Raw genomic sequence first — 21275 nt, 5'->3', positions numbered from 1 at the left:
CCGTAGTAACTGCCGGTGCCTCTGCGGGCGTTGCCATCCCGGACGAGCCCCCAAATTGTTGGAGTAAAACACAGTTCTCAGTCTTTGGTTGGGTACAGCAAAGTCAGATACTTTTTTCTCTCTATCAATTGCGTAGAGGGAGAGAGTTCACTAGGACACAGGGTCTCCCCCTCCTAGGCAGGTCTCTCCCAGGTAAACGATGACAGCCAGCATTTATACCTTTTGTTACAGACAATAATGAGCAACAGCTGCATTATGCTTATACATAGGTCCTCCTGATATCTTATTTTCCTCACTTGTTTAGACTCTAGTCTACATACAATATTATCTACACAAGGTCGCAACAACTTCTCACACCGTTCTTTCCCACTCGCCTCACACAATCCTCGCTTCTGCAAATCTCGCGTTATTAGGGTTACGGTTCAACAAACTGTCATGCATTGCAATCCCCTTCCTGTCCGTTCTTTCTCTGCTTCCACAGCTGGGAACCATGACTGCCCCGAACTCCTGGGTCCCCTTCCGGCAGCACCGCCAGCTCAGCCTCTACCTGCTGGCCATCATGACCCTCTCCATCTTCCTACACTTAAGCAGCCGGTTCCCCACCGCAAGGCAGAGGCACACGACGAAGGGGTCCCCAGCCACGTCCCCCACCACGGAGCAGGGCATGTGGACCGTGAACTCCGCCGGGCGCCTGGGGAACCAGATGGGGGAATACGCCACCCTCTACGCCCTGGCCAAGATGAACGGGCGCCAGGCCTACATCCTCCCGGAGATGCACCAACAGCTGGCGCCGCTCTTCCGCATCACCCTGCCCGTGGTCTCCAGCGACGTGGTCCAGAGCGTCCAGTGGAGGAACTATGAGCTCCACGACTGGATGTCGGAGGAGTACAGGCACATCGAGGGGAAATACGTCCGGCTGACGGGCTACCCCTGCTCCTGGACCTTCTACCACCACCTCCGGCAGGAGATCCTCCAGGAATTCTCCTTCCACGACCACGTCAAGGAGGAGGCCAACCGGTACCTGGCCGGGCTGCGCGGGCAGTGCCGGAACGTGACGTACGTGGGCGTCCACGTCCGGAGGGGGGATTACATCCAGGAGATGGCCGAGCACTGGAAGGGGGTGGTGGCGGACAGGGCCTACCTGGAGAAGGCCATGGGCTACTTCCGGGCCAAGTACCAGGAGCCGGTCTTCGTGGTGACCAGCAACGGGATGGAGTGGTGCCGGGAGAACATCGACGCCTCGCGGGGGGACGTGTATTTCTCGGGGGACGGGAAGGAGTCATCGCCGGGGAGGGATTTCGCTCTCTTAGCCCATTGCAACCACACGATCATGACCATTGGGACCTTCGGCATCTGGGCCGGTTACCTGGTTGGTGGGGAGACCATCTACTTGGCCAACTACACCCTGCCCGATTCCCCCTTCCTCCAGCTCTTCAAACCTGCGGCCGCCTTCCTGCCCGAGTGGATCGGGATCGACGCCGATCTCTCCCCGCTGCGCAGTGGTACGACTGGCTAAAGGAGCTCAGCCGGTGGCCACAGGCTGCCAACGGGATCCACCCACCAGGACTCGGCCAGTCGGCCGAGTGGGCACCTGGGACACCTGGCTGGTGTGGGCTGCGCTGGGGAGATTGGGGGAGATTGGAGCTGGGCTGGCGGGGTTCAGAGCCCACACAGAGGAGCCAGTGACCTACATCAGACAACTTCACATAGGAGTGTCCAGAGTGATGGGGCCATCTCCATCCGCAAGGTTGAATGGTTAGAGTGGGGAGACTGGAAGCCAGGACTCCTGGGTTCTCCCCCTGGCTCTGGGAGTGGGATGTAGTGGGTGAGAGCAATGGGGGCTGGGAGCCAGGATGCCTGGGTTCTATCCCCAGCAGGGAGGGAAGACCAACTTCATTAGCTAGGACAGGTAACTCTTGATAAGTGTTGGCCGTTGTTCACGTTAAAGGACTTTTGTTTTCTATTGTCATCCTTTCTTCCCGTCGCTGCCGCTTGCGTCTAATGGACCCTCTCCCCTGCCTGAAATACACCTCCGTGCGTGTGACTGCAAGCGCCGTGTGGGTGACAGCCGCGGTGGGAAAGTGGGGCACACGGCTCCTTTGGGGGCAGAGGAGCTGGGATTTCTGGGAGTAGCCAGTGGCAGGGGCTGGCTAGCAGGCAGGGAAGCATCAAAGGAATTCGGGTACCGGGGTGCAACTACTGTTAACCTGCAAGGCAAAATGAGTGTTCCTGGGTTCTCTCCCCAGCTCGGGGAGGGGAGTGGGGTCTAGTGGTTAGAGCCGGGGGGGCTGGGAGCCGGAACTCCTGGGTTCTCACCCCGGCTCTGGAAGGGGAGTGGGGTCTAGTGGTTAGAGCCAGGACTCCTGGGTTCTCTCCCCAGCTCTGGGCTGCAGGGGGCTGAGCAGGGGCCTCTCCCTTGGCAGGCAGGGCTGGCCCCAGGGCGGCGCTAGGGGTGGAGGCAGGAACCTGCGGCGGGTGGGGGTAGGGGGGCGGCGCTGACAGCTGGGGATTATTTCTCTGCAATGAATCCAGGGCCCTTTGGACTCTGGTAACTTCACCCCACCCCCACCGTGTGAACGACTCTTCTTGACATGGGTGGGGCAGCACCAAGCTCTTCCTGCTGGCGGGACGGGAGGGGCTGGAGAGGAGGTGGCTGGGTCCCATGTTGCTCTGCCGGTGCCCCTCACTCCCGACCCGCAGCCCCTGCTAGCCCAGCCCTGGTCACCCCCCAGCCCTGCCGGTGCCCCTCACTCCCGACCCGCAGCCCCTGCTAGCCCGGCCCTGGGCTCCCCCCAGCTCTGCCGGTGCCCCTCACTCCCGACCCGCAGCCCCTGCTAGCCCAGCCCTGGGCTCCCCCCAGCTCTGCCGGTGCCCCTCACTCCGTTCTCCTGATCCCCTAAGAACATCTCGAGTGATGGGACCCTCCCCCCTTCCCCAAAGTTGAGTGGTTAGAGATGGGGGCTGGGAGCCAGGACACCTGGGTTCTCCCCCGCCTCTGGGAGGGGAGTGGGGTCTATCAGTTAGAGCAGGGAGCAGGGAAAGACGCCCCCTAGAGGCGAAAGGCCCTGGGTCCCAGCCCCCGACCTGCAGGGCCCCTGGGCAGCTCCCCCACTCTGGACAGGGGCCAGCGGACAGACAGATGGACGACCCCTGACATTCAAAGATGCTTTATTGGCGGGGGGCGGGTTTGAAAGCCGAGGGGTGACACTGCAGGGTGCTGTGGCCAGGGGAGTCCTTGGGGGAAGGGAATGGGGAGGCGGGGGGATAGAATCGGGAGGGGGCTCCGGGGGGGGGCAGTTCTGGGGTCCATCCTCTCGTTCCCCTCCCCCTCCATCGGCAATTCTCTGCTCCTGCCGGAGAGAAACAGAAAGACAAGGAGGAAACTGAAACCACCGAAGAAACAATGTCCCAGCCCCATCCTCCATCTGAGCTCCGCGACCCCAGCCCCACGTCTCCCAGCAGGGGGCGCTATGGGGCGCGGGGCAGGAGCGCCGGCTGTGTGTGTTTGGGGGGGAGGGGGTCCCGGCGACCCCAGCCCCACGTCTCCCAGCAGGGGGTGTTATGGGGCGCAGGCCAGGAGCACCGGCTGTGTGTGTGTGGGGGTCCCGGTGACCCCAGCCCCACGTCTCCCAGCAGGGGGCGCTATGGGGCGCAGGCCAGGAGCACCGGCTGTGTGTGTGGGGGGGGTCCCGGCCACCCCAACCCCACGTCTCCCAGCAGGGGGCGCTCTGGGGAGCAGGCCAGGAGCGCTGGCTCTGTGGGGGGGTCCCGGCGACCCCAGCCCCACCTCTCACAGCAGGGGGCGCTGTGGGGCACGGGGGGGGGTCACCTGCTCAGGCCTGCCCAGCCCCCGAGGTCTCGAATTTCTTCTTCCTCCCCTCCATGCCGCTCAGGGCATCGATGTTCTTCCGCCAGTCGCCCACTTCCCGGTTCTCCTGCGGGGGGGGGGGGAAAGGGGGTCAGTCCTGATACCCCAGAGTGGGGGGGGGCTTCCCCTGCTCCCCCCCCAGCCTCTCCCCCCCAGATCCCCCTGCTCCCCCCAGCCTCTCCCTCCCAGCTCCCCCAGCTCCCCCCAGCCTCTCCCTCCCAGTCCCCCCGTGCTCCCCCCCAGCCTCTCCCTCCCAGTCGTCCCCCCCGCTCACCTTCTCCGTGTCGTCCTTCTTGACCTGCTTGAGGTTGGCCCGCAGGTCCATGGAGACCTTGTGCTTGGCGCCCAGCAGCGCCTGCATCATGGCATCGGCCGAGAGCCGGACCCGCCGCAGGGCCGGGCGCTGGAACTTCCCCCGCAGGTCAAAGATCTTCTGGTTCAGATCCTCGATCTGGGGGTCAGAGAGGTGGGGCAGGGGGAGCAGGGGGGTGAGCGGGGGGATCAGCGCGCTAACCTGGCAGGCAGATGCCCCCAGATGGCACTAGGGGGCGCTGTGCTGTGGGGAGTGAGAGGTGGGGGCGGAGCTTAAGGGGGCGGGGCTAAACCCCAGCCCTGCGGCACCATCTAGTGACCTGTTTTGTTACTGCAGCTGGAGGGTCGCTCAGTCTCTGTGGCCCTTTCGCAGGGCGGGGTGGGGGGGCTCTGGCTGGATTTTGGGGTGTCTGGGCTGGCACGGGGAGCCAGGGGGCCCCCGTCCCGGCCGTACCTCGTTGATGTTCTTGGTGACCCGAACGTGCATGTCATAGCGTTCCTCGTCCACACGGTCCACGCGGGCGTGCAGCTCCTGGCACAGCTCCTGGGGAGGGTGGGGGGGAGAGAAAGGAGGCGAAAAGGGTTCCCCTCTCTGCCCCCCTGGACCCATCCCCCCACCGCCCCCCGGGCTCACCCATGCCCCCTCACCGCCCTGTGAGACCCAGCCCTCCTCCCCCTGCCTGGGGGTCCGGGGGGCGGGTTACCTGCAGCTCGGCCAGGGGCAGGCTGGCCAGGGCGAGCGGGGTGCAGTGCTCGGCCAGGTACCGCTGCTTCTCCCGGCCCCGCTCCTCCTCCTCCTGCTCCAGCTCCTGCTTCGCGATCTGCAGCATCAGCGTCTGGGGGGCACGAGGGGGGCTGGGTGACACCCCTCAGTCTGACCCACGGACCCAGCTACGCCAGCCTCCAGCCCCCTCCCCAGCCCCACCCACGGGCCCATTGACCCCCAGCCTCCAGCCCCCTCCCCAGACCCACCCACGGGCCCATCTACCCCGGCCTCCAGCCCCCTCCCCAGACCCACCCATGGGCCCATCGACCCCAGCCTCCTGCCTCCTCTCCAGACCCACCCACCGACCCATCGACCCCGGCCTCCTGCCTCCTTCCCAGACCCACCCACCGGCCCATCGACCCCGGCCTCCAGCACCCTCCCTGGACCCAACCCACGGGCCCATCGACCCCGGCCTCCTGCCCCCTCACCCAGATTGGAAGCCTGACATGTTACCTTGAGCTGTAATTTCCGAGATGCCGTAATCTTGGATTTTCTCTGCATTAGAACAAGCAAGAGGGTTTTTATTCGGTGTATTATGAGAGCAGCTCAGGACCCCTCCCCCCGACCGAGATCAGGGCCCCGTCGCGCCAGGAGCTGCAACCCCCCTCCCCCTCCCCGACCAAGGAGACATCTGGGGGGGAGCCAGGAACCAGCCGCAGCACTTCGGGGTCCCAGCCCAGAGCCTTTTGTGGGAGCACGTCACCCCAGGCCCAGCGCCCACCTTGACGTGTGGCTCCGTCGCGTAGGCCCGGTAATTGGCGGAAGATTTGCGCCGGAGGGGTGGGACGTCGGCCAGTGGCCGGGCCGGGGGAGCTGGCTTGGGGGGCTCCGGTTCTTGGGGTCCCTCCTCGGCTGCATCTTCCTCCTCTTCTACCACTTCCTCCTCTTCCTCCTCCTCCTCGTACTGGGGGAGGAAGGAAATCAGGGCATCACCCCACTTTGCACCGAGGTGCCGGGGTGGCCTCAGCAAGCTGGGGAGGGGGAATAACCCAGCCCTCCTCCCCCACTTACAGGCAAAGACCCCGAAAAATTTGGAAAGTGGGTGGAGTCATTTATCGGGGGGGGGGAGGGCCACAATGGGGGTGACACCAGGGGGGGCAACATCCAGGAGGTTAAATATAGCAAGGGACTGGCTGGCTAGGGGTTGTGAATGGGGCACGGGGCCTGTCCCCTCTAGAGGGCGCCAGCTCCCATCCGGCCCCAGGGCGGGGACTGCCTGGCTCAGGGGGGCGGGGAATGGGGCACAGGGCCTGTCCCCTCTAGGGGGCACTGGCTCTGACCCAGGCCCGGGTGGGGGCAGCCGGTGAAAGCAGCCTTGATCTCACAGAACCGCCCCCCGCCCCATGGTGCTGCCCCAGAGATTCCCCTGGTGTAGCAGGGGAAAGGGGCCCTCCCGGCTTCTTCTTACGGTGATGTCCTCCCTGCAGAGAAAGAAAGATGGATGGCGATTAGGCTCGGGTAGCCCCCGTCTACGTCTCCCCCCCCCCCGCCCCGGCGCCTCCTGCTGGCAGGGCCCAAAGCCCCTTGCACAGCGATCAACGCTTCTCCGCCCCCACGAGCCAGGGGGATTTTCTCCCTTGGACATATGGGGAAACAGAGGCACAGAGCGGGGGCAGGGATGTACCCCCTCAAAAATCACATGGTCCTGGCACCCAGCCCCCCTGCTCTATCCACTAGACCCCACTCCCCTCCCAGAGCCGGGGAGAGAACCCAGGAGTCCTGGCTCCCAGCCCCTTCCCCGCTCTAACCACTAGAGCCCACTCCCCTCCCAGAGCCAGGGAGAGAACCCAGGAGTCCTGGCTCCCAGCCCCCTCCCCGCTCTAACCACTAGACCCCACTCCCCTCCCAGAGCCGGGGAGAGAACCCAGGAGTCCGGGCTCCCAGCCACCCCTGCTTTAACCACTAGAGCCCACTCCCCTCCCAGAGCCGGGGAGAGAACCCAGGAGTCCTGGCTCCCAGCCCCCTCCCCGCTCTAACCACTAGAGCCCACTCCCCTCCCAGAGCCAGGGAGAGAACCCAGGAGTCCTGGCTCCCAGCCCCCTCCCCGCTCTAACCACTAGACCCCACTCCCCTCCCAGAGCCGGGGAGAGAACCCAGGAGTCTGGGCTCCCAGCCACCCCTGCTTTAACCACTAGAGCCCACTCCCCTCCCAGAGCCAGGGAGAGAACCCAGGAGTCCTGGCTCCCAGCCCCCTCCCCGCTCTAACCACTAGAGCCCACTCCCCTCCCAGAGCCAGGGAGAGAACCCAGGAGTCCTGGCTCCCAGCCCCCTCCCCGCTCTAACCACTAGACCCCACTCCCCTCCCAGAGCCGGGGAGAGAACCCAGGAGTCTGGGCTCCCAGCCACCCCTGCTTTAACCACTAGAGCCCACTCCCCTCCCAGAGCCGGGGAGAGAACCCAGGAGTCTGGGCTCCCAGCCACCCCTGCTTTAACCACTAGAGCCCACTCCCCTCCCAGAGCCAGGGAGAGAACCCAGGAGTCCTGGCTCCCAGCCCCCTCCCCGCTCTAACCACTAGAGCCCACTCCCCTCCCAGAGCCAGGGAGAGAACCCAGGAGTCCTGGCTCCCAGCCCCCTCCCCGCTCTAACCACTAGAGCCCACTCCCCTCCCAGAGCCGGGGAGAGAACCCAGGAGTCCTGGCTCCCAGCCCCCTCCCCGCTCTAACCACTAGACCCCACTCCCCTCCCAGAGCCAGGGAGAGAACCCAGGAGTCCTGGCTCCCAGCCCCCTCCCCGCTCTAACCACTAGACCCACTCCCCTCCCAGAGCCGGGGAGAGAACCCAGGAGTCCTGGCTCCCAGCCACCCCTGCTTTAACCACTAGAGCCCACTCCCCTCCCAGAGCTAGGGAGAGAACCCAGGAGTCCTGGCTCCCGGTCCCCTCCCCCCGGGCTCTACCCACTAGATCCCACTAAGTCAAAAGCAAGTTACTCACGCGTCGGCCATCAGGAGCAGGTGGGTTTCAATACAAACAGCTGGGAGGAGAAGATGGAAAAATATGATTTGTTCTGCACAGGGTCTGGATCCGGGCTCAGGGGGGCGGGGAATGGGGCGCCGGCTCCCGTCCAGCCCCCCGGCGGGGACTGGCTGGCTCAGGGGGGTGGGGGCCTGGGAAGGACCCTGCCCTGAGGCCCCTTATCTCCCCCAGCCCCGGCTCCTTTCCCCTATTTGGGGCGGGAGCCGCTGGGGCTGATAAGTCCCTAAGTGGCTGCTGCTAAATATAAATCCCCTTATCGGGGGGAGGGGGTCCCGGCCCGAAGCCCTCGCCAGCTCGGGGGGTGGGGGGATGGGATGGAATGGACCCCCCCCGAGTCTGGGGGGCAGAGGGGGAGCGCTGGAAGATCCAGCCGGCCCCTGGAGACGCTGCGATGGGGGAAGATTGGGGGGGCAGAGGTGGGATGGGGTCCCCCACGCTCATGTGGGTTGAAAACATCCCCCTGCAGCCGGTCTCCCCCTCGCCAGAGTTGGGGGGATGGTGCCTTCCCCCCAGGGGTCCGTGGGGGGCAGGGGGGTCCCCTCCCGTCCATCCCTCCTAGGGATCAGTGGGGGGCAGGGGGTCCCCTCCCGTCCTTCCCCCCAGGGGTCCGTGGGGGGCAGAGGGGTCCCCTCCCGTCCATCTCCCTAGGGGTCAGTGGGGGGCAGGGGGTCCCCTCCCGTCCTTCCCCCCAGGGGTCCGTGGGGGGCAGGGGGTCCCCTCCCGTCCATCCCTCCTAGGGATCAGTGGGGGGCAGGGGGTCCCCTCCCGTCCATCCCTCCTAGGGATCAGTGGGGGGCAGAGGGGTCCCCTCCCGTCCATCTCCCTAGGGGTCAGTGGGGGGCAGGGGGTCCCCTCCCGTCCTTCCCCCCAGGGGTCCGTGGGGGGTAGGGGGGTCCCCTCCCGTCCATCTCCCCAGGGGTCAGTGGGTCCCCTCCTGTCCATCCCCCCAGGGGTCAGTGGGGGGCAGGGGGTCTCCTCCCGTCCATCTCCTCAGGGGTCAGTGGGTCTCCTCCCGTCCATCCCCCCAGGGGTCAGTGGGGTTCCCTCCCGTCCATCCCCCCAGGGGTCAGTGGGGGGCAGGGGGTCCCCTCCTGTCCATCCCCCCAGGGGTCAATGGGGGGCAGGGGGTCCCCTCCCGTCCATCCCCCCAGGGGTCAGTGGGGTTCCCTCCCGTCCATCCCCCCAGGGGTCAGTGGGGGGCAGGGGGTCCCCTCCTGTCCATCCCCCCAGGGGTCAATGGGGGGCAGGGGGTCCCCTCCCGTCCATCCCCCCAGGGGTCAGTGGGGGGCAGGGGGTCCCCCCCGGACAGGGGCTCCTCGGCCGAGTTACCCGAGTGTCCGGACTCCGGAGGCGGCGCGGGGCTGGGCCGGGGCCGGGCCCGGCGGGTTAAAAAGGGGCCGGAGCCACCGCCCCGTGCAGGGACCGAGGGGCGGGGCCCGGCTGTGTGTGTCCCTGCACCCCCTGCTCTGTGTGTGTGTGTGTGTGTGTCCCTGCACCCCCTGCTCTGTGTGTGTGTGTGTGTGTCCCTGCGCCCCCTGCTCTGTGTGTGTGTGTGTGTGTCCCTGCGCCCCCTGCTCTGTGTGTGTGTGTGTCCCTGTGCCCCCGCTCTGTGTGTGTGTGTGTGTCCCTGCGCCCCCTGCTCTGTGTGTGTGTGTGTCCCTGTGCCCCTGCTCTGTGTGTGTGTGTGTCCCTGTGACCCCTGCTCTGTGTGTGTGTGTGTCTCTGTGCCCCCGCTCTGTGTGTGTGTGTGTCCCTGTGCGCCCTGTGCTCTGAGTGTGTTCCTGTGTAAGTGTGTGTCTGTGCCTCCTGCTCTGTGTGTCCAACTGCCCGCTACTCTGTGTGTGTGTGTGTGCGCACGCCCGGCGGTGTGTGTTTGTGTATCCCTGTGTGTGCTCCCGGCTGTGTGTGTGTCCCTGTGTGCTGGGCTGTGTGTGTGTGTCCCTGCATCCCCTGCTGGAGGGGCTGGGCCCTGCTCCCTGTTTTAACCCCTAACTTCCCCACACGCAGGCCCCAGTTCCCCAGGCCCTGTGAGGGTCCCACACCCTACGGCTGCGGGGGCTGTGGGGCGAGCCGGGGGGGGGGGCAGACTGGCTGGAGGAGGTGCCCGTATCCGGCCAGGAGAGGTGACACGAGCGGTGTCCCCCCGGTTCCCATTAGGGGCGCAGCGACGCCAGGGCGGCCGGGTGTCCGCGGGGACACAGTGTCCTCGGGGTCAGCGGCGACCGCCGGGGCACAGCGCCCCTGTCCCGCTCCGTCCCTCGGGGGAACACCCAGCACCCCCATGGTCATCTTTATAAAATGATTGTGTGGCGTCCAACGCAAAGTTTGTCATGTCGGGTGTCTCGGGAAGTGACGTTACAGTGATGGTTCCAGGAAGGTTATAGGCTGTGATTACATGTATATACTTATGAGGCTGAAAACGTGTCCTCATGGATGGGACCAACCCAGCCCAGCCCCACAGGAACAATGGACGCTGGCCTAGGCAGCAACAGGAGAATCTGTTAGACCAGGGGGGGCCAACTGAGCCTGAGAAGGAGCCAGAATTTACCCACGGACATTGCCGAAGAGTCACAGTAATACGTCAGCAGCCCCCCCCCCCCAACTCCCAGCACCTCCTGCCCACCAGCAGCCCCGCCCACAAGCGCCTCCCCCTCCCTCCCTGCACCTCCCGATCAGCTGTTTCGCGGCGTGCAGGAGGCTCTGGGGGAGGAGAGGGCACGGCAGGCTCAGGGGAGGGGGCGGGAAGGGGTGGAGCGGGGGGCAGAGCCGGGGGTTGAGCGGTGAGCACCCCCCGGCACACTGGAAAGTTGGCGCTTGTCGCTCCAGCCCCGGAGTCAGAGCCTAGACAAGGAGCCACCTATTAACCTCTGAAGAGCCGCATGTGGCTCCGGAGTTACAGGTTGGCCACCCCTGGGATAGACCCTCGAGTGAGTCAGCCCCTGTCACGGGGTGTGGAGGAGTCGGGGCCCTGCACCCCCCCCACTTCCTGCGATTCACCAGGACTCTCAGCCAGCCAGTAACACAGAAGGTTTATTAGCCGACAGGAACACAGTCCAAAACAGATATTGTGGGTACAGACAACAGGACCCCTGAGTCAGGTCCATCTTAGGGGGCAGGGAGCTTAGACCCCGGCCCTGGGGCTCCCTCCGTTTCCCCAGCCAACTCCAAACTAAAACTCTCCAGCCGCCTCCCCCAGCCTCCCTCCAGCCCCTCCGCTGGCCTTTGTCTCTTTCCCGGGCCAGGAGGCCACCTGACCTTCAGTTGGCACCTTGCAGGGGGTGGGGGCAGGCCATCAGTTGCCAGGAGACAGGGCGTCGGCCATTCTCTGTGCAGACACCATCACATCACACCCCCTTATCCCACCACCTAGATACTTGAGAACTGCATAGGGGAAACTGAGGCACCCACCCAGGATTCAGAGAAAACATTAAGAACATTCCCACTTCCTCACACCCCCTTCCCTTGGTCAGTTTGGGACTGCGGTGAAGTAATGCTCACCTGACTCTGAAGGGGGGCGGGCAAAGCCAAGAGGGAAGAAAGCACATGATAAAAGGGAGAGACGTTTGCCAGGCTCTTCCTCTCTCTTCCACCTCCATCTACAGACACCACCACCCAGCGACTGAAGCGCTGATCGAAGGGGAGAGCCTGGCTGAAGGGCGACCAGCCAGCCTGTGGCGAGAAGCATCTACGTTTGTAAGGGCGCTGAAAGTGTTCAGATCAGCTTACAATGCGTTTTGCTTTTATTTCATTTGAGCAAATCCGACTTGTTGTGTTTTGATTTATAATCCCTTAAGTCTATTGTTCTAGTTAATAACTCTGTTGGTTTGTTCTACCGGAAGCAGCGCGTTTGGTGTGAAGCGTGTCAGAGGTTCCCCTTGGGAGAACAAGCCGGGTACATGTCAATTTCTTCGTTAAATAGATGAACTCAGAGAAGCTTGTGGCATCCAGCGGGCAGAACTGGGCACTGCCAGACGGAGGTTCCTAGGGGGGTGTCTGGGACCGGAGATATCGGCTAGTGACATTCGGTTGCACAATCCAAGCAGCGGCTGCCCAAAGTGCTCACTCCCGGAGCTGGGAGCAGCTCACGTGCCAGGGGCTGTGCGGGAACAGCCCGGGAGTGGGGGTCTCACAGCGGAGCAGGGGGAGGCTGGCTCCCAGAGTCGAGGGCTGGAGTGACCGAGCAGATCACCGGTCGGATAACACCAGTGGAACGTCACAGCCCCCTGCTGACCCCCACCCGGTCCCTGCAGCCCAGTGCCCCCCACTGACCCCCACCCCTCACTGACCCCCCCGGCCCGGTCCCTGCAGCCTAGTGCCACGCACTGACCCCCGCCCCTCACTGACCCCCCCCCCGGCCCGGTCCCTGCAGCCCAGTGCCCCCCACTGACCCCCGCCCCTCACTGACTCCCCCGGCCCGGTCCCTGCAGCCCCGTGCCCCGCACTGACCCCCGCCCCTCACTGAACCCCCCGGCCCGGTCCCTGCAGCCCAGTGCCCCCCACTGACCCCCGCCCCTCACTGACCCCCCCCCGGCCCGGTCCCTGCAGCCCAGTGCCCCGCACTGACCCCCGCCCCTCACTGACCTCCCCGGCCCGGTCCCCGCAGCCCAACACCCCCCACTGACCCCCATCCCACTCCCTGCAGCCCTGTGCCCTCTAGCGCCGCCCTGGGACATAGGGCCAGCCCTGCCTGCCGGGGGAGAGCCCCCCCGCTGAACCCCCACCCCCACTCCCTGCAGCAGAACAAACCACCCAAGCAGCCACGATTCCCGGGGGGGGGGGGATGATTTTATTTCCAATCAAACCTCATGAACACCCCCACTCACAGAGCTGGGCCCTGGGCAGACAGGAGGGGGCACGTGTGTGGGGCGTCCATCTTCTGGGGGGACATCGGGAGCCAGGAGGGGGCAAAGCGGGTCGCCGGGCCCCTCCTCCCGGCGCTGGAAGCGGGCCCAGGCCTGGTTCTGTCCCTCGGGCGTCCCGCACGGCGCGAAGCCGGCCCCTGCGGCCATGGCCGTCACCCGGGCGAGGAAGGCGTCCGCCTGCTCCTTGCGCAAGTCGGGCAGGAAGCTGTGGGGAAAACGGCGGGGGTGGGGTTAGAAGAGAGGCCGGGGGGGGGGGGCGGGTCTGCCCTGCAGCGGGGGCCCCCCACGCTGGCACTTACCTGGTCAGCTCAGTGATCAACGTAGCCCTGGGGGCAGATACCAGCTGCAGCTCCGGGGTCAGGGTGTGGACCATGCTGGAAGACACCGGAGGGGGGGGGGGCGTCATGAGGTCGGGCGACGGCTGGAAGGGTTGGGGAAGGCGGTTGGGTCCGGGGTCTTCTCTCCCTCCCATGAGCCGGGGATGGGACCCAGGAGTCCAGGCTCCCAGGCACCCCCCTGCTCTAACCACCAGAGCCCCCTCCCTGCCCAGAGCCAGGCAGAACCCCGGCATCCTGGCTCCCAGCCCCCATCCCGGCTCTAACCACCAGACCCCCATCCCCTCCCCAAGCCAGGCAGAACCCCGGCGTCCTGGTTCCCAGCCCCCCTCCCCGCTCTAACCACCAGACCCCCCTCCCCTCCTCAAAACAGGCAGAACCCCGGCGTCTGGCTGGCAGCCCCCCTCCCCGCTCTAACCACCAGACCCCCCTCCCCTCCTCGAAACAGGCAGAACCCCGGCGTCCGGCTGGCAGCCCCCCTCCCCGCTCTAACCACCAGACCCCCCTCCCCTCCTCGAAACAGGCAGAACCCCGGCGTCCGGCTGGCAGCCCCCCTCCCCGCTCTAACCACCAGACCCCCCTCCCCTCCCCGAGCCAGGCAGAACCCCGGCGTCCGGCTGGCAGCCCCCCTCCCCGCTCTAACCACCAGACCCCCCTCCCCTCCTCGAAACAGGCAGAACCCCGGCGTCCGGCTGGCAGCCCCCCTCCCCGCTCTAACCACCAGACCCCCCTCCCCTCCCCGAGCCAGGCAGAACCCCGGCGTCCGGCTGGCAGCCCCCCTCCCCGCTCTAACCACCAGACCCCCCTCCCCTCCCCGAGCCAGGCAGAACCCCGGCGTCCGGCTGGCAGCCCCCTACCTGCAGGAGAAGTAGAGCAGGTGAAAGCGCTGGTGGTACTGGCTCTTGGAGGGCAGCCGAGCTATGCAGCCGAGCGGCAGGAAGTGAATCCGGACGGGCCCGGGGCAGGCAGCCTCTGGGGTGGGGTGGGGGGAAACTGACACTGATCAGCATGGGGCCGGGACCTGGGGAGAGGGAATCCCCCACATCTGTGGGGTTCCAGGGGCTGGACTGGGAGGGACCCCTAGCGCTGGGGGGGTGGGGCTGTGAGGCTGGGGGTCCCCTCCCCATGGGGGAAGGGCTGGGAGCCCCTGCGTTGGTGGGGAGCTGCGTGACTGGGGGTCCCACTAGCAATGTGACGGACCTCGGGGCTGCAGGACAGACAGACGGAGCCGGGGGTGGAACCCCCCCCCCCGCAACACTCCCCCCTCCCCTGGCGCAAGGACTCACTGTGATCCTGCAGGTCCGGCTCTGGATTCGGGGCGGGGCTCTCCTGGGCCGGGGCAGCCCCACTGGCCCCCTCTGGGGTGGGCGGCGGGGGGGTGTAGCGGGCCCGGGCTGCCAGTTCGTGGAACAGGGCCGTGACATTGTACAAGGAGATCTCCTGGGCACTCTGGCAACGCAGAGGAGAGAGAGGTGAGAGGGGGGATCCCCCAAATCCTGCCCCATCCCCCCAAGATCAGGGCTTCTCAATTCTCCCACTTCCTCCCCTCTCCCCCCAGGATCAGGGCTCCCCGATTCTCTCCCCATCCCCGGGATCAGGGCTCCCCGATTCTCCCCCCCCCGGGATCATCCCTCTCCTCGATGGCCCTGCCCCCCCACAAGGTGACCCCTACCTTGGCAGGGACCCCGTTGATGGTTCTCAGCAGACTCGGCTCCTCGGACTCGATCCCGAAGGGGAGGTACGGCCCCGTGCCGATGTCACCCCAGTACCCCCGGGCTGGCACCAGCTCCCCCTTCTGGGCGGGGGGAGACAGGGCGTTACCCATCTGGGGAGACAGATCCCCCCAGATCCCCTCTGGGACTATGGCAGCCCCCTCCAGCCCCCCATCTGAGACTCTCCTCCACCATCCCCCCAGCCTACGGCAGCCCCTCTCCAACTCCCCCACCTGCGACCTCCGCCCCCTTCCAGCCCCCCCCGGCCGGGGCTCTCTCCGGCTCCCCCCACTGAAACAATCTTCACCCCCCCTCCCTTGGGTCACCGACGCTTCTCTTCTCCAGCCTCCCCTGCCCCTCTTCGCCCTTGGGCTCCAGCCCCCCACCCCTTGGGGATCCCCCCCACGGCCGCCCCGCTGCTCACGTGTCTCAGGAGCCTCCCGGAGGCCAAGGTTTTGTTGGGGACGTCGTAGACGCCCTCCCGCAGCTCGAAGGCCACCCCCGTGTCCCGCCACCTTGAGAACTCCCGCCCGCCGATCACGCTGGCCTGCAAGGAGTGGGGGGGGGGGGGGGCGGAAGGGTGGTGAGAATCCCCTGCCAGGGGCTGCTGGACGAGCCCTCCCATAGCCACTCTGGAACCCAGCTGGGCCAGTGCCCCCTGGCGCCCCCCTGGGGCATGGGGCCAGCCCTGAACGCCAGGGGAGAGCGCCCCCTGCAGCACAGCACCCCCTAAGGCCGCACCCAGTGGGAAGCTCGCCCCACGGGCTCCCAGGGCTCACCCCACGTTCGTGCAGCTTCATGGTGAGGTCCCAGTCGCACACGCCGCGGCGGGCGTCGTAACGGGCGCCCAGGTACTGCCGGACCCGCAGGTCCCAAAGCCGGGCGATCGGGAAGGCCTGCGGGTCCGGGTTCCGCCAGAATCGGAAGATGCTCTCCAGCTGATCCCGCTCCTTGAACTGTTGGACAAAGAGCAACGGGAGGGTGGGGGGAGAGACGCTCCCCCCCCCCCCCCCGGGAGCCACCCCGCAGCCCAGGTCGTTACCTCCACTCTGCAGTGGGGAAACTGAGGCACAAAGCGGGCCTGCAAATTGCCACTAAGCTCACAGGGACAGAACCCAGGAGTCCTGGCTCTCAGCCCCCCGCTCTACCCATTAGATCACAGGCCTTCCTAGGTCCGACCCAGTGCCGCAGGACATGGGGATACTGGAGTCCCTGGGCTGGTGGGAGGCAGGATACGAAGGTACACGGGCCCACTGCTGTGACAGGTGCAGCGCCACCTCTGCTCTTTGATGAGCCCCTCGGTGGGGTGGGGGGGCTCACACTGCTCCCAAACCCTCCCCCCCCCCCCGCATCTCTCAGCCCCTCTCCTTGTTCTCTGGGCGTCTCGGTGCAGAGCCTTACCCCGCTTGAGCCGGCAGGGGGGATTGAACTCACGAGCTCTGGAGGCTGACACATGAGGGGCCTCGTGACCGAGCAGCCTCAGGATCCTCCATCCAAGCATGGGGGCAGAGGGCAGAAAGTGGGGGCTTCCTCCCTCCCCCGAAAATGTGAGTTTCCAGTGCAGCATGGGAGATGTAGTTCAAGTGCCTCCTGCTCTCCTGTATGGCTCGGGCTGCCAGGTTGGACTACATCTCCCAGGATGCACCAAGGTACTGCCTCGAGGTAGGGGAACCAATGCATCATGGTGGTTGTAGTTCAGGGGCCTCAACACCCCATTCCCCTCCATGGGATGACCACCCTTGTTGGACTACTACGTCTCCCAGGATGCCTCATGGTACCACCTCTAGGTAGGAGAGGCGTGCATTATGGGCTACCTGCAGCACTGGTGCATCATGGGAGATGTAGCTCTGGTGCCTCAGAGTGCCATTCTCCTCTAATAGGCCAGGCTCTCTAGTTGGACTACGTCCCCCAGGATGCACCAGTCTCTCCTCTAGGTAACAGAGGTATGTCGCATGGCGGTACTATGGCAGCAGTGCATCATGGGAGATGTAGTTGGGGTACCTCATGCTCCAGCCCCAGGCTCACAGATTGGACTACGTCTCCCAGGATGCACCATGGTCTCTTCTCTGGGTAGCAGCAGCATGCATCTGGGAGCGGCCAGGCTCCCTGGCCAGATCATCGATTCATAGACTCCAAGGCCAGAGGGGCCAGTGGAACCTAGTCTGAACCCCTGTATAGACCAGGCCAGAGAACAGCCCCATGATCATTCCCAGGGCAGAGCTTTCCCAGCGACAGCCAAGCTGGATTTAAAGTTGTCGGTGACAGAAAATCCACCACGACTCTTGGTAAATCGGTTTAATGGTTAATTACTCTCACCATTAAAAACGTCCGCTCGTCTGAACGTATCTAGCTTCACTTTCCAGCCCCTGGATCGTTTTAGACCTTCCTCTGCTCGATCGAGGAGCCCGTTATTAAATATTCGTTCCCCACGTCGGTCCCTAGACCTGGGGATCGAGTCCCCCCTGAACCATCTCTGTGCTCAGCGACACAGTTGGAGCTCTTGGCGTCTCTCGCCCTCCGACAGGTTTTCTAACCCTTCAATCATCCCCGTGGCTCTTCTCCGGCCCCTCTGCTGTTTCCCCACATTCCCCCGACACTGCAGGCCCCAGAGCTGGGCGCAGGATTCCCGCAGCATCGCCCCAGGGCCAGATCCAGAGGCCAGACAACCTCTCTGCTCCCACTTGGGGATCCCCAGTTGATGCGTCCCAGGAGCCCGTTAGCGCCACCTGGGGAGCTCAGGTGCGGCTGATTCTCCATCACAAGCCCAAATCTCTCCCGGAGTCCCGGCTGCCCAGGAGGGCGACCCCCAGCCTGTGCGTGCGGCCGGCGTTCTCTGGTCCCGGACGGACACGCTGACATGTCGCCGTAGGAAAACGCAGGCTGGTGGCTGGCGCCCAGCGACGCCCGTGGCCCTGACCCGGCCTCTGCTTTATTCCCCCCGCCCCCAGTTCGTCACCTCTGCAAACATTATCAGGGACGATTTTATGTTTATGGGACTACAACTCCCATGATGCAGTGCAGCCACATCACTGCCATGATGCGCGCCTGCCCTACCCAGCGAGATCGTGGTGCATCTTGGGAGATGTAGTCTGGCGCGGGAGCCTGGCCCACAGAGGATAATGGGAGCATGAGGCACATCAACTACAGCTCCCACGAGGCACGGTGGTGGCGTTTTATTTCCCAGCAGCCCGAGCGCCATGCCCGCTCTAACCGCTAGAGGGGGACCAGAGCGCTGCAGGGGTCAGTCCCGCCGCACGGGAAGGCCAGTGGCCGTGGTGGGAAGTGGCGGGGACCCACCTTCAGGGCCGACAGGTCCACGGCCCCCAGATGGCGCTGCTGGAAGTCCGGGTCGGTGACGTAACGGACGAACAGGTCCGATTTCTCCTGCAAGTAGGCGGCTGTCGGGCTGCGGATCAAGCTGTTTCCCAGCAGCTCCAGGAACATCTCGCTCTTCTCTGCGGAGCGGAGAGGCGAGTGCTGCCGTCAGAGACTGTCTCCCCACCTCCGTCCCCGGTACTGGGAGCCCGGACTCCTGGGTCCTAGCCCAGCTCTGGTTAGAGCAGGGGAGGCCGGTAGCCCGGACTCCTGGGTCCTAGCCCAGCTCTGGGTGGGGAGCGGGGTCTAGTGGTCAGAGGCAGGGATTTCGTGACTTTTACCTTGCAGCCCCATTTTCTCCGGAGACTCCAGGGCGAGGCTGAGAAAAAGCAGCTGCCGGCCCAGCGCCTCGAGGTTATTCTCCACGAGGTAGAACTGAGAAGAGGGAAAGAAAACAAGCTGGGAAGCCCTGGGAAAAGTCGGCGTCCATACAGGGGCGGGCGTTATAGGTTCCCCCATCCCAGAGGGGCCATGTCTCCGGGCCGGGCGAGGGGTCCCCGTAGACCCAGCCCCTGTGCCCCAGCGCCGGGCGAGGGATCCTTCCATAGACAATGAAAAGCCTGTGAGGAGCTTTGGGATCCCCCTGATATAAACGTGTGTTTCTACATTACAGCCCTGACTTTGCTTATGAAACCCACTAGGCCAGACTGTCACGTCTGCTGCACTAAAGAGCTCGGCTTGTGAAACTGGGAACTCCCGGCGACTCCAGCCCCACCTCTTCCAGCAGGGGGCGCTGTGGGGGAGCAGGGCAGGAGTGCCAGCTGTGGGGGGGCTCCCGGCGACCCCAGCCCCGTCTCTCTCAACGGGGGGGGCTGTGAGGAGCGGGGCAGGAGTGCCAGCTGTGGGGGGGCTCTCGGTGACCCCAGCCCCATCTCTTCCAACAGGGGGGCTGTGAGGAGCGGGGCAGGAGTGCCAGCTGTGGGGGGGCTCTCGGCGACCCCAGCCCCGTCTCTCCCAACAGGGGGGGCTGTGAGGAGCGGAGCAGGAGCACTGGCTGTGGCAGGGTAGCTCCTGGCTCCTTCAGCCCCACTTCTCCCAGCAGGGGGCACTGTGGGAGAGCAGGGCAGAAGTGCCGGCTGCGGGGGGGCTCCCAGCGACCCCAGCCCCATGTCTCCCAACAGGGGGTTCTGTGGGGAGTGGGGCAGGAGCACTGGCTGTGGGGGGGCTCCCGGCGAGCCCAGCCCCATGTGTCCCAGCAGGGGGCTCTGTGGGGAGCGAGGCAGAAGCGCTGGCTGGGGGGGGGGGAGCTCCTGCCTACTCCAGCCCCACCTCTCCCAGCAGGCGTACCATGGGTCAGTTGTAATTGCAGAACCCCCAAGATTTCTCCCTTCTGTATCCTTCTCTCCCCTCGGAATAACCCTGTGGGTACTGAAGCCCTCGCCCCCCATGTCCCCCTGCCAGCCTGGGGACCAGGCGATTTGCGGGGGGGCACAGTGAGCGGCGGGGAGATCCTCTGGCACGGAGGGGAGTCCTGGGGGGCGTTTAGATAAGAGGCATTGGGGGGCTGCGGGAGGGGGCCTGGCAGCCGGAACGGACCTCTCCCTGCGCTCACCCCCCCACCCCACCCCGTGCCACACGTGCCGCCAGCCTCCGGATGCCCCGCGGAATAAACCGTCCCCGTCTCGCCCGTCAGCCTGATGAGTCCTGACACCAGCCCAGAAACGGCCCGCGGGCGGCTGCCACCACGGCCCTCGCTGGCAGAGCTCTCGCTGCAGCCTCTGCCGACCCCGGCAACGCGGCTGAGTGCAGGGGAAAAGGCTGGGCTGGGGCACCTGCCCTGGGGATCCCGAAGCCCTTCCCAAATGCGGAGCAGGCTTGACAATGGGTCATAGCTGGGGATAGAACCCAGGAGTCCTGGCCCCCAGTCCCCTGCTGCTCTAACCACTAGACCCCACTCCCCTCCCAGAGCCAGGGAGAGAACCCAGGAGTCCCGGCTCCCAGCCCCCTCCCCCCGCTCTAACCCACTAGACCCCACTCCCCTCCCCGAGCCGGGGAGAGAACCCAGGAGTCCCGGCTCCCAGCCCCCTCCCCCCGCTCTAACCCACTAGACCCCACTCCCCTCCCCGAGCCGGGGAGAGGACCCAGCTCGCCAAAGACTGCTCACTCCTGCGCTCTAACCACTACACTCCACTTCTGGGCCAGGCGATGGGGAGGGGAGACACCTACATTGACCCTCCTCTGTGGCCAGCGGTGGGCTTGGCTCATGGTCCGGAGGACGTGCCGGCCGTCGACGGAGCCCACCAGCAGGATATTGAGCTCGGGCAGGTCGTCCTGTGACAGGCAGAGATGGGCCATGGAGCTCTCCAGACCTGCAGGGAAAACAGAATGGGTGCATCTCGGGCCTGTATAACCAGCCCCTCGCGCTCCACACCAGAGGGGCCGCGTCCCAGCACCGGGTGAGGGGTCCCATATAAACAGCCCCCGCGCTCCACACCAGAGGGGCCGCATCTCAGCGCCGGGCAAGGGGTCCCGTATAAACAGCCCCCGTGCTCCACACCAGAGGGGCCGCATCTCAGCGCTGGGCAAGGGGTTCCGTATATCCAGCCCCTGCACTCCACCCCAGAGGGGCCGCGTCCCAGCGCCGGGTGAGGGATCCCGTATAACCAGCCCCTGCGCCCCACCCCAGAGGGGCTGCGTCACAGCACCAGACAAGGGGTCCCCATATAACCAGCCCCACCCCACCCCATAACACTTAAACAGTGAAGCTCAAGGGCAACCCATTTAAAACCGGGATGCCACGTGTCCCAGAGGGATTTGATTTTGGAATACGCTTAAAGGGATGATTCCACCCCGAGAGACGGTGCAATCCCCTGGGATGGGGGAATAGACCGGGGGGGCGTGATCCTGGCTCTGCCCCACAAGGGGCCGGGAGGAACAGACTGGAGGGGCCAAAGCTGCCCCCCCAGACCCCTAAGATGGGGAGGGGCCAAGAGCTGTCAGCTCTTTGGGGCAGGGGTTTTCCTTGCACTGGGTCTGTACAGCTCCTAGCACCACAGGGGGCTGGTCTGAAGTGGGGCTCCCAGGCGCTACCGTAACACAGGTGAGGAGGGGGACCCACATTCCCTCTGCAG

At 65.5% G+C, this 21275-nt stretch overlaps 3 protein-coding genes across 3 annotated transcripts in view; 1 reads left to right on the top strand and 2 right to left on the bottom strand.

Moving 5' to 3' along the window:
* Positions 1-490: 490 nt before the first annotated feature.
* Positions 491-1516, top strand: LOC135893124 (galactoside alpha-(1,2)-fucosyltransferase 2-like). Its single transcript, XM_065420910.1, has one exon. The coding sequence runs from the start codon at positions 491-493 to the stop codon at positions 1514-1516; it is 1026 nt and encodes a 341-aa protein (XP_065276982.1).
* Positions 1517-3833: 2317 nt separating this feature from the next.
* Positions 3834-6531, bottom strand: TNNI3 (troponin I3, cardiac type). Its single transcript, XM_065420951.1, is given in 8 exon segments — positions 3834-3935; positions 4143-4319; positions 4635-4724; positions 5400-5441; positions 5668-5850; positions 6355-6429; positions 6431-6464; positions 6503-6531. Coding segments are annotated over 8 exon segments (732 nt in total).
* A 6185-nt stretch (positions 6532-12716) lies between these two features.
* The window catches only part of DNAAF3 (dynein axonemal assembly factor 3), an 8625-nt gene continuing 66 nt past the window's right edge, over positions 12717-21275 (bottom strand). Inside the window, exons 1-11 of the mRNA XM_065420888.1 lie at positions 21263-21275; positions 20371-20513; positions 18486-18579; positions 18127-18284; positions 15609-15785; positions 15242-15376; positions 14790-14903; positions 14404-14566; positions 13975-14089; positions 13082-13156; positions 12717-12987 (exon numbers count right to left, since the gene is read on the bottom strand). The exon at positions 21263-21275 is cut by the window's right edge and continues 66 nt beyond it. Coding sequence (XP_065276960.1) covers positions 12717-12987; positions 13082-13156; positions 13975-14089; positions 14404-14566; positions 14790-14903; positions 15242-15376; positions 15609-15785; positions 18127-18284; positions 18486-18579; positions 20371-20513; positions 21263-21275 — 1458 coding nt within the window. The remainder of the gene's footprint in view (positions 12988-13081; positions 13157-13974; positions 14090-14403; positions 14567-14789; positions 14904-15241; positions 15377-15608; positions 15786-18126; positions 18285-18485; positions 18580-20370; positions 20514-21262) is intronic.

This window comes from Emys orbicularis, chromosome 21, assembly GCF_028017835.1.
Source record: "Emys orbicularis isolate rEmyOrb1 chromosome 21, rEmyOrb1.hap1, whole genome shotgun sequence".
Lineage (NCBI taxonomy): Eukaryota > Metazoa > Chordata > Testudines > Emydidae > Emys > Emys orbicularis.
The sequence above is the reverse complement of the archived record's forward strand: the minus strand, read 5'-3'. Positions and strand labels throughout refer to the sequence as shown.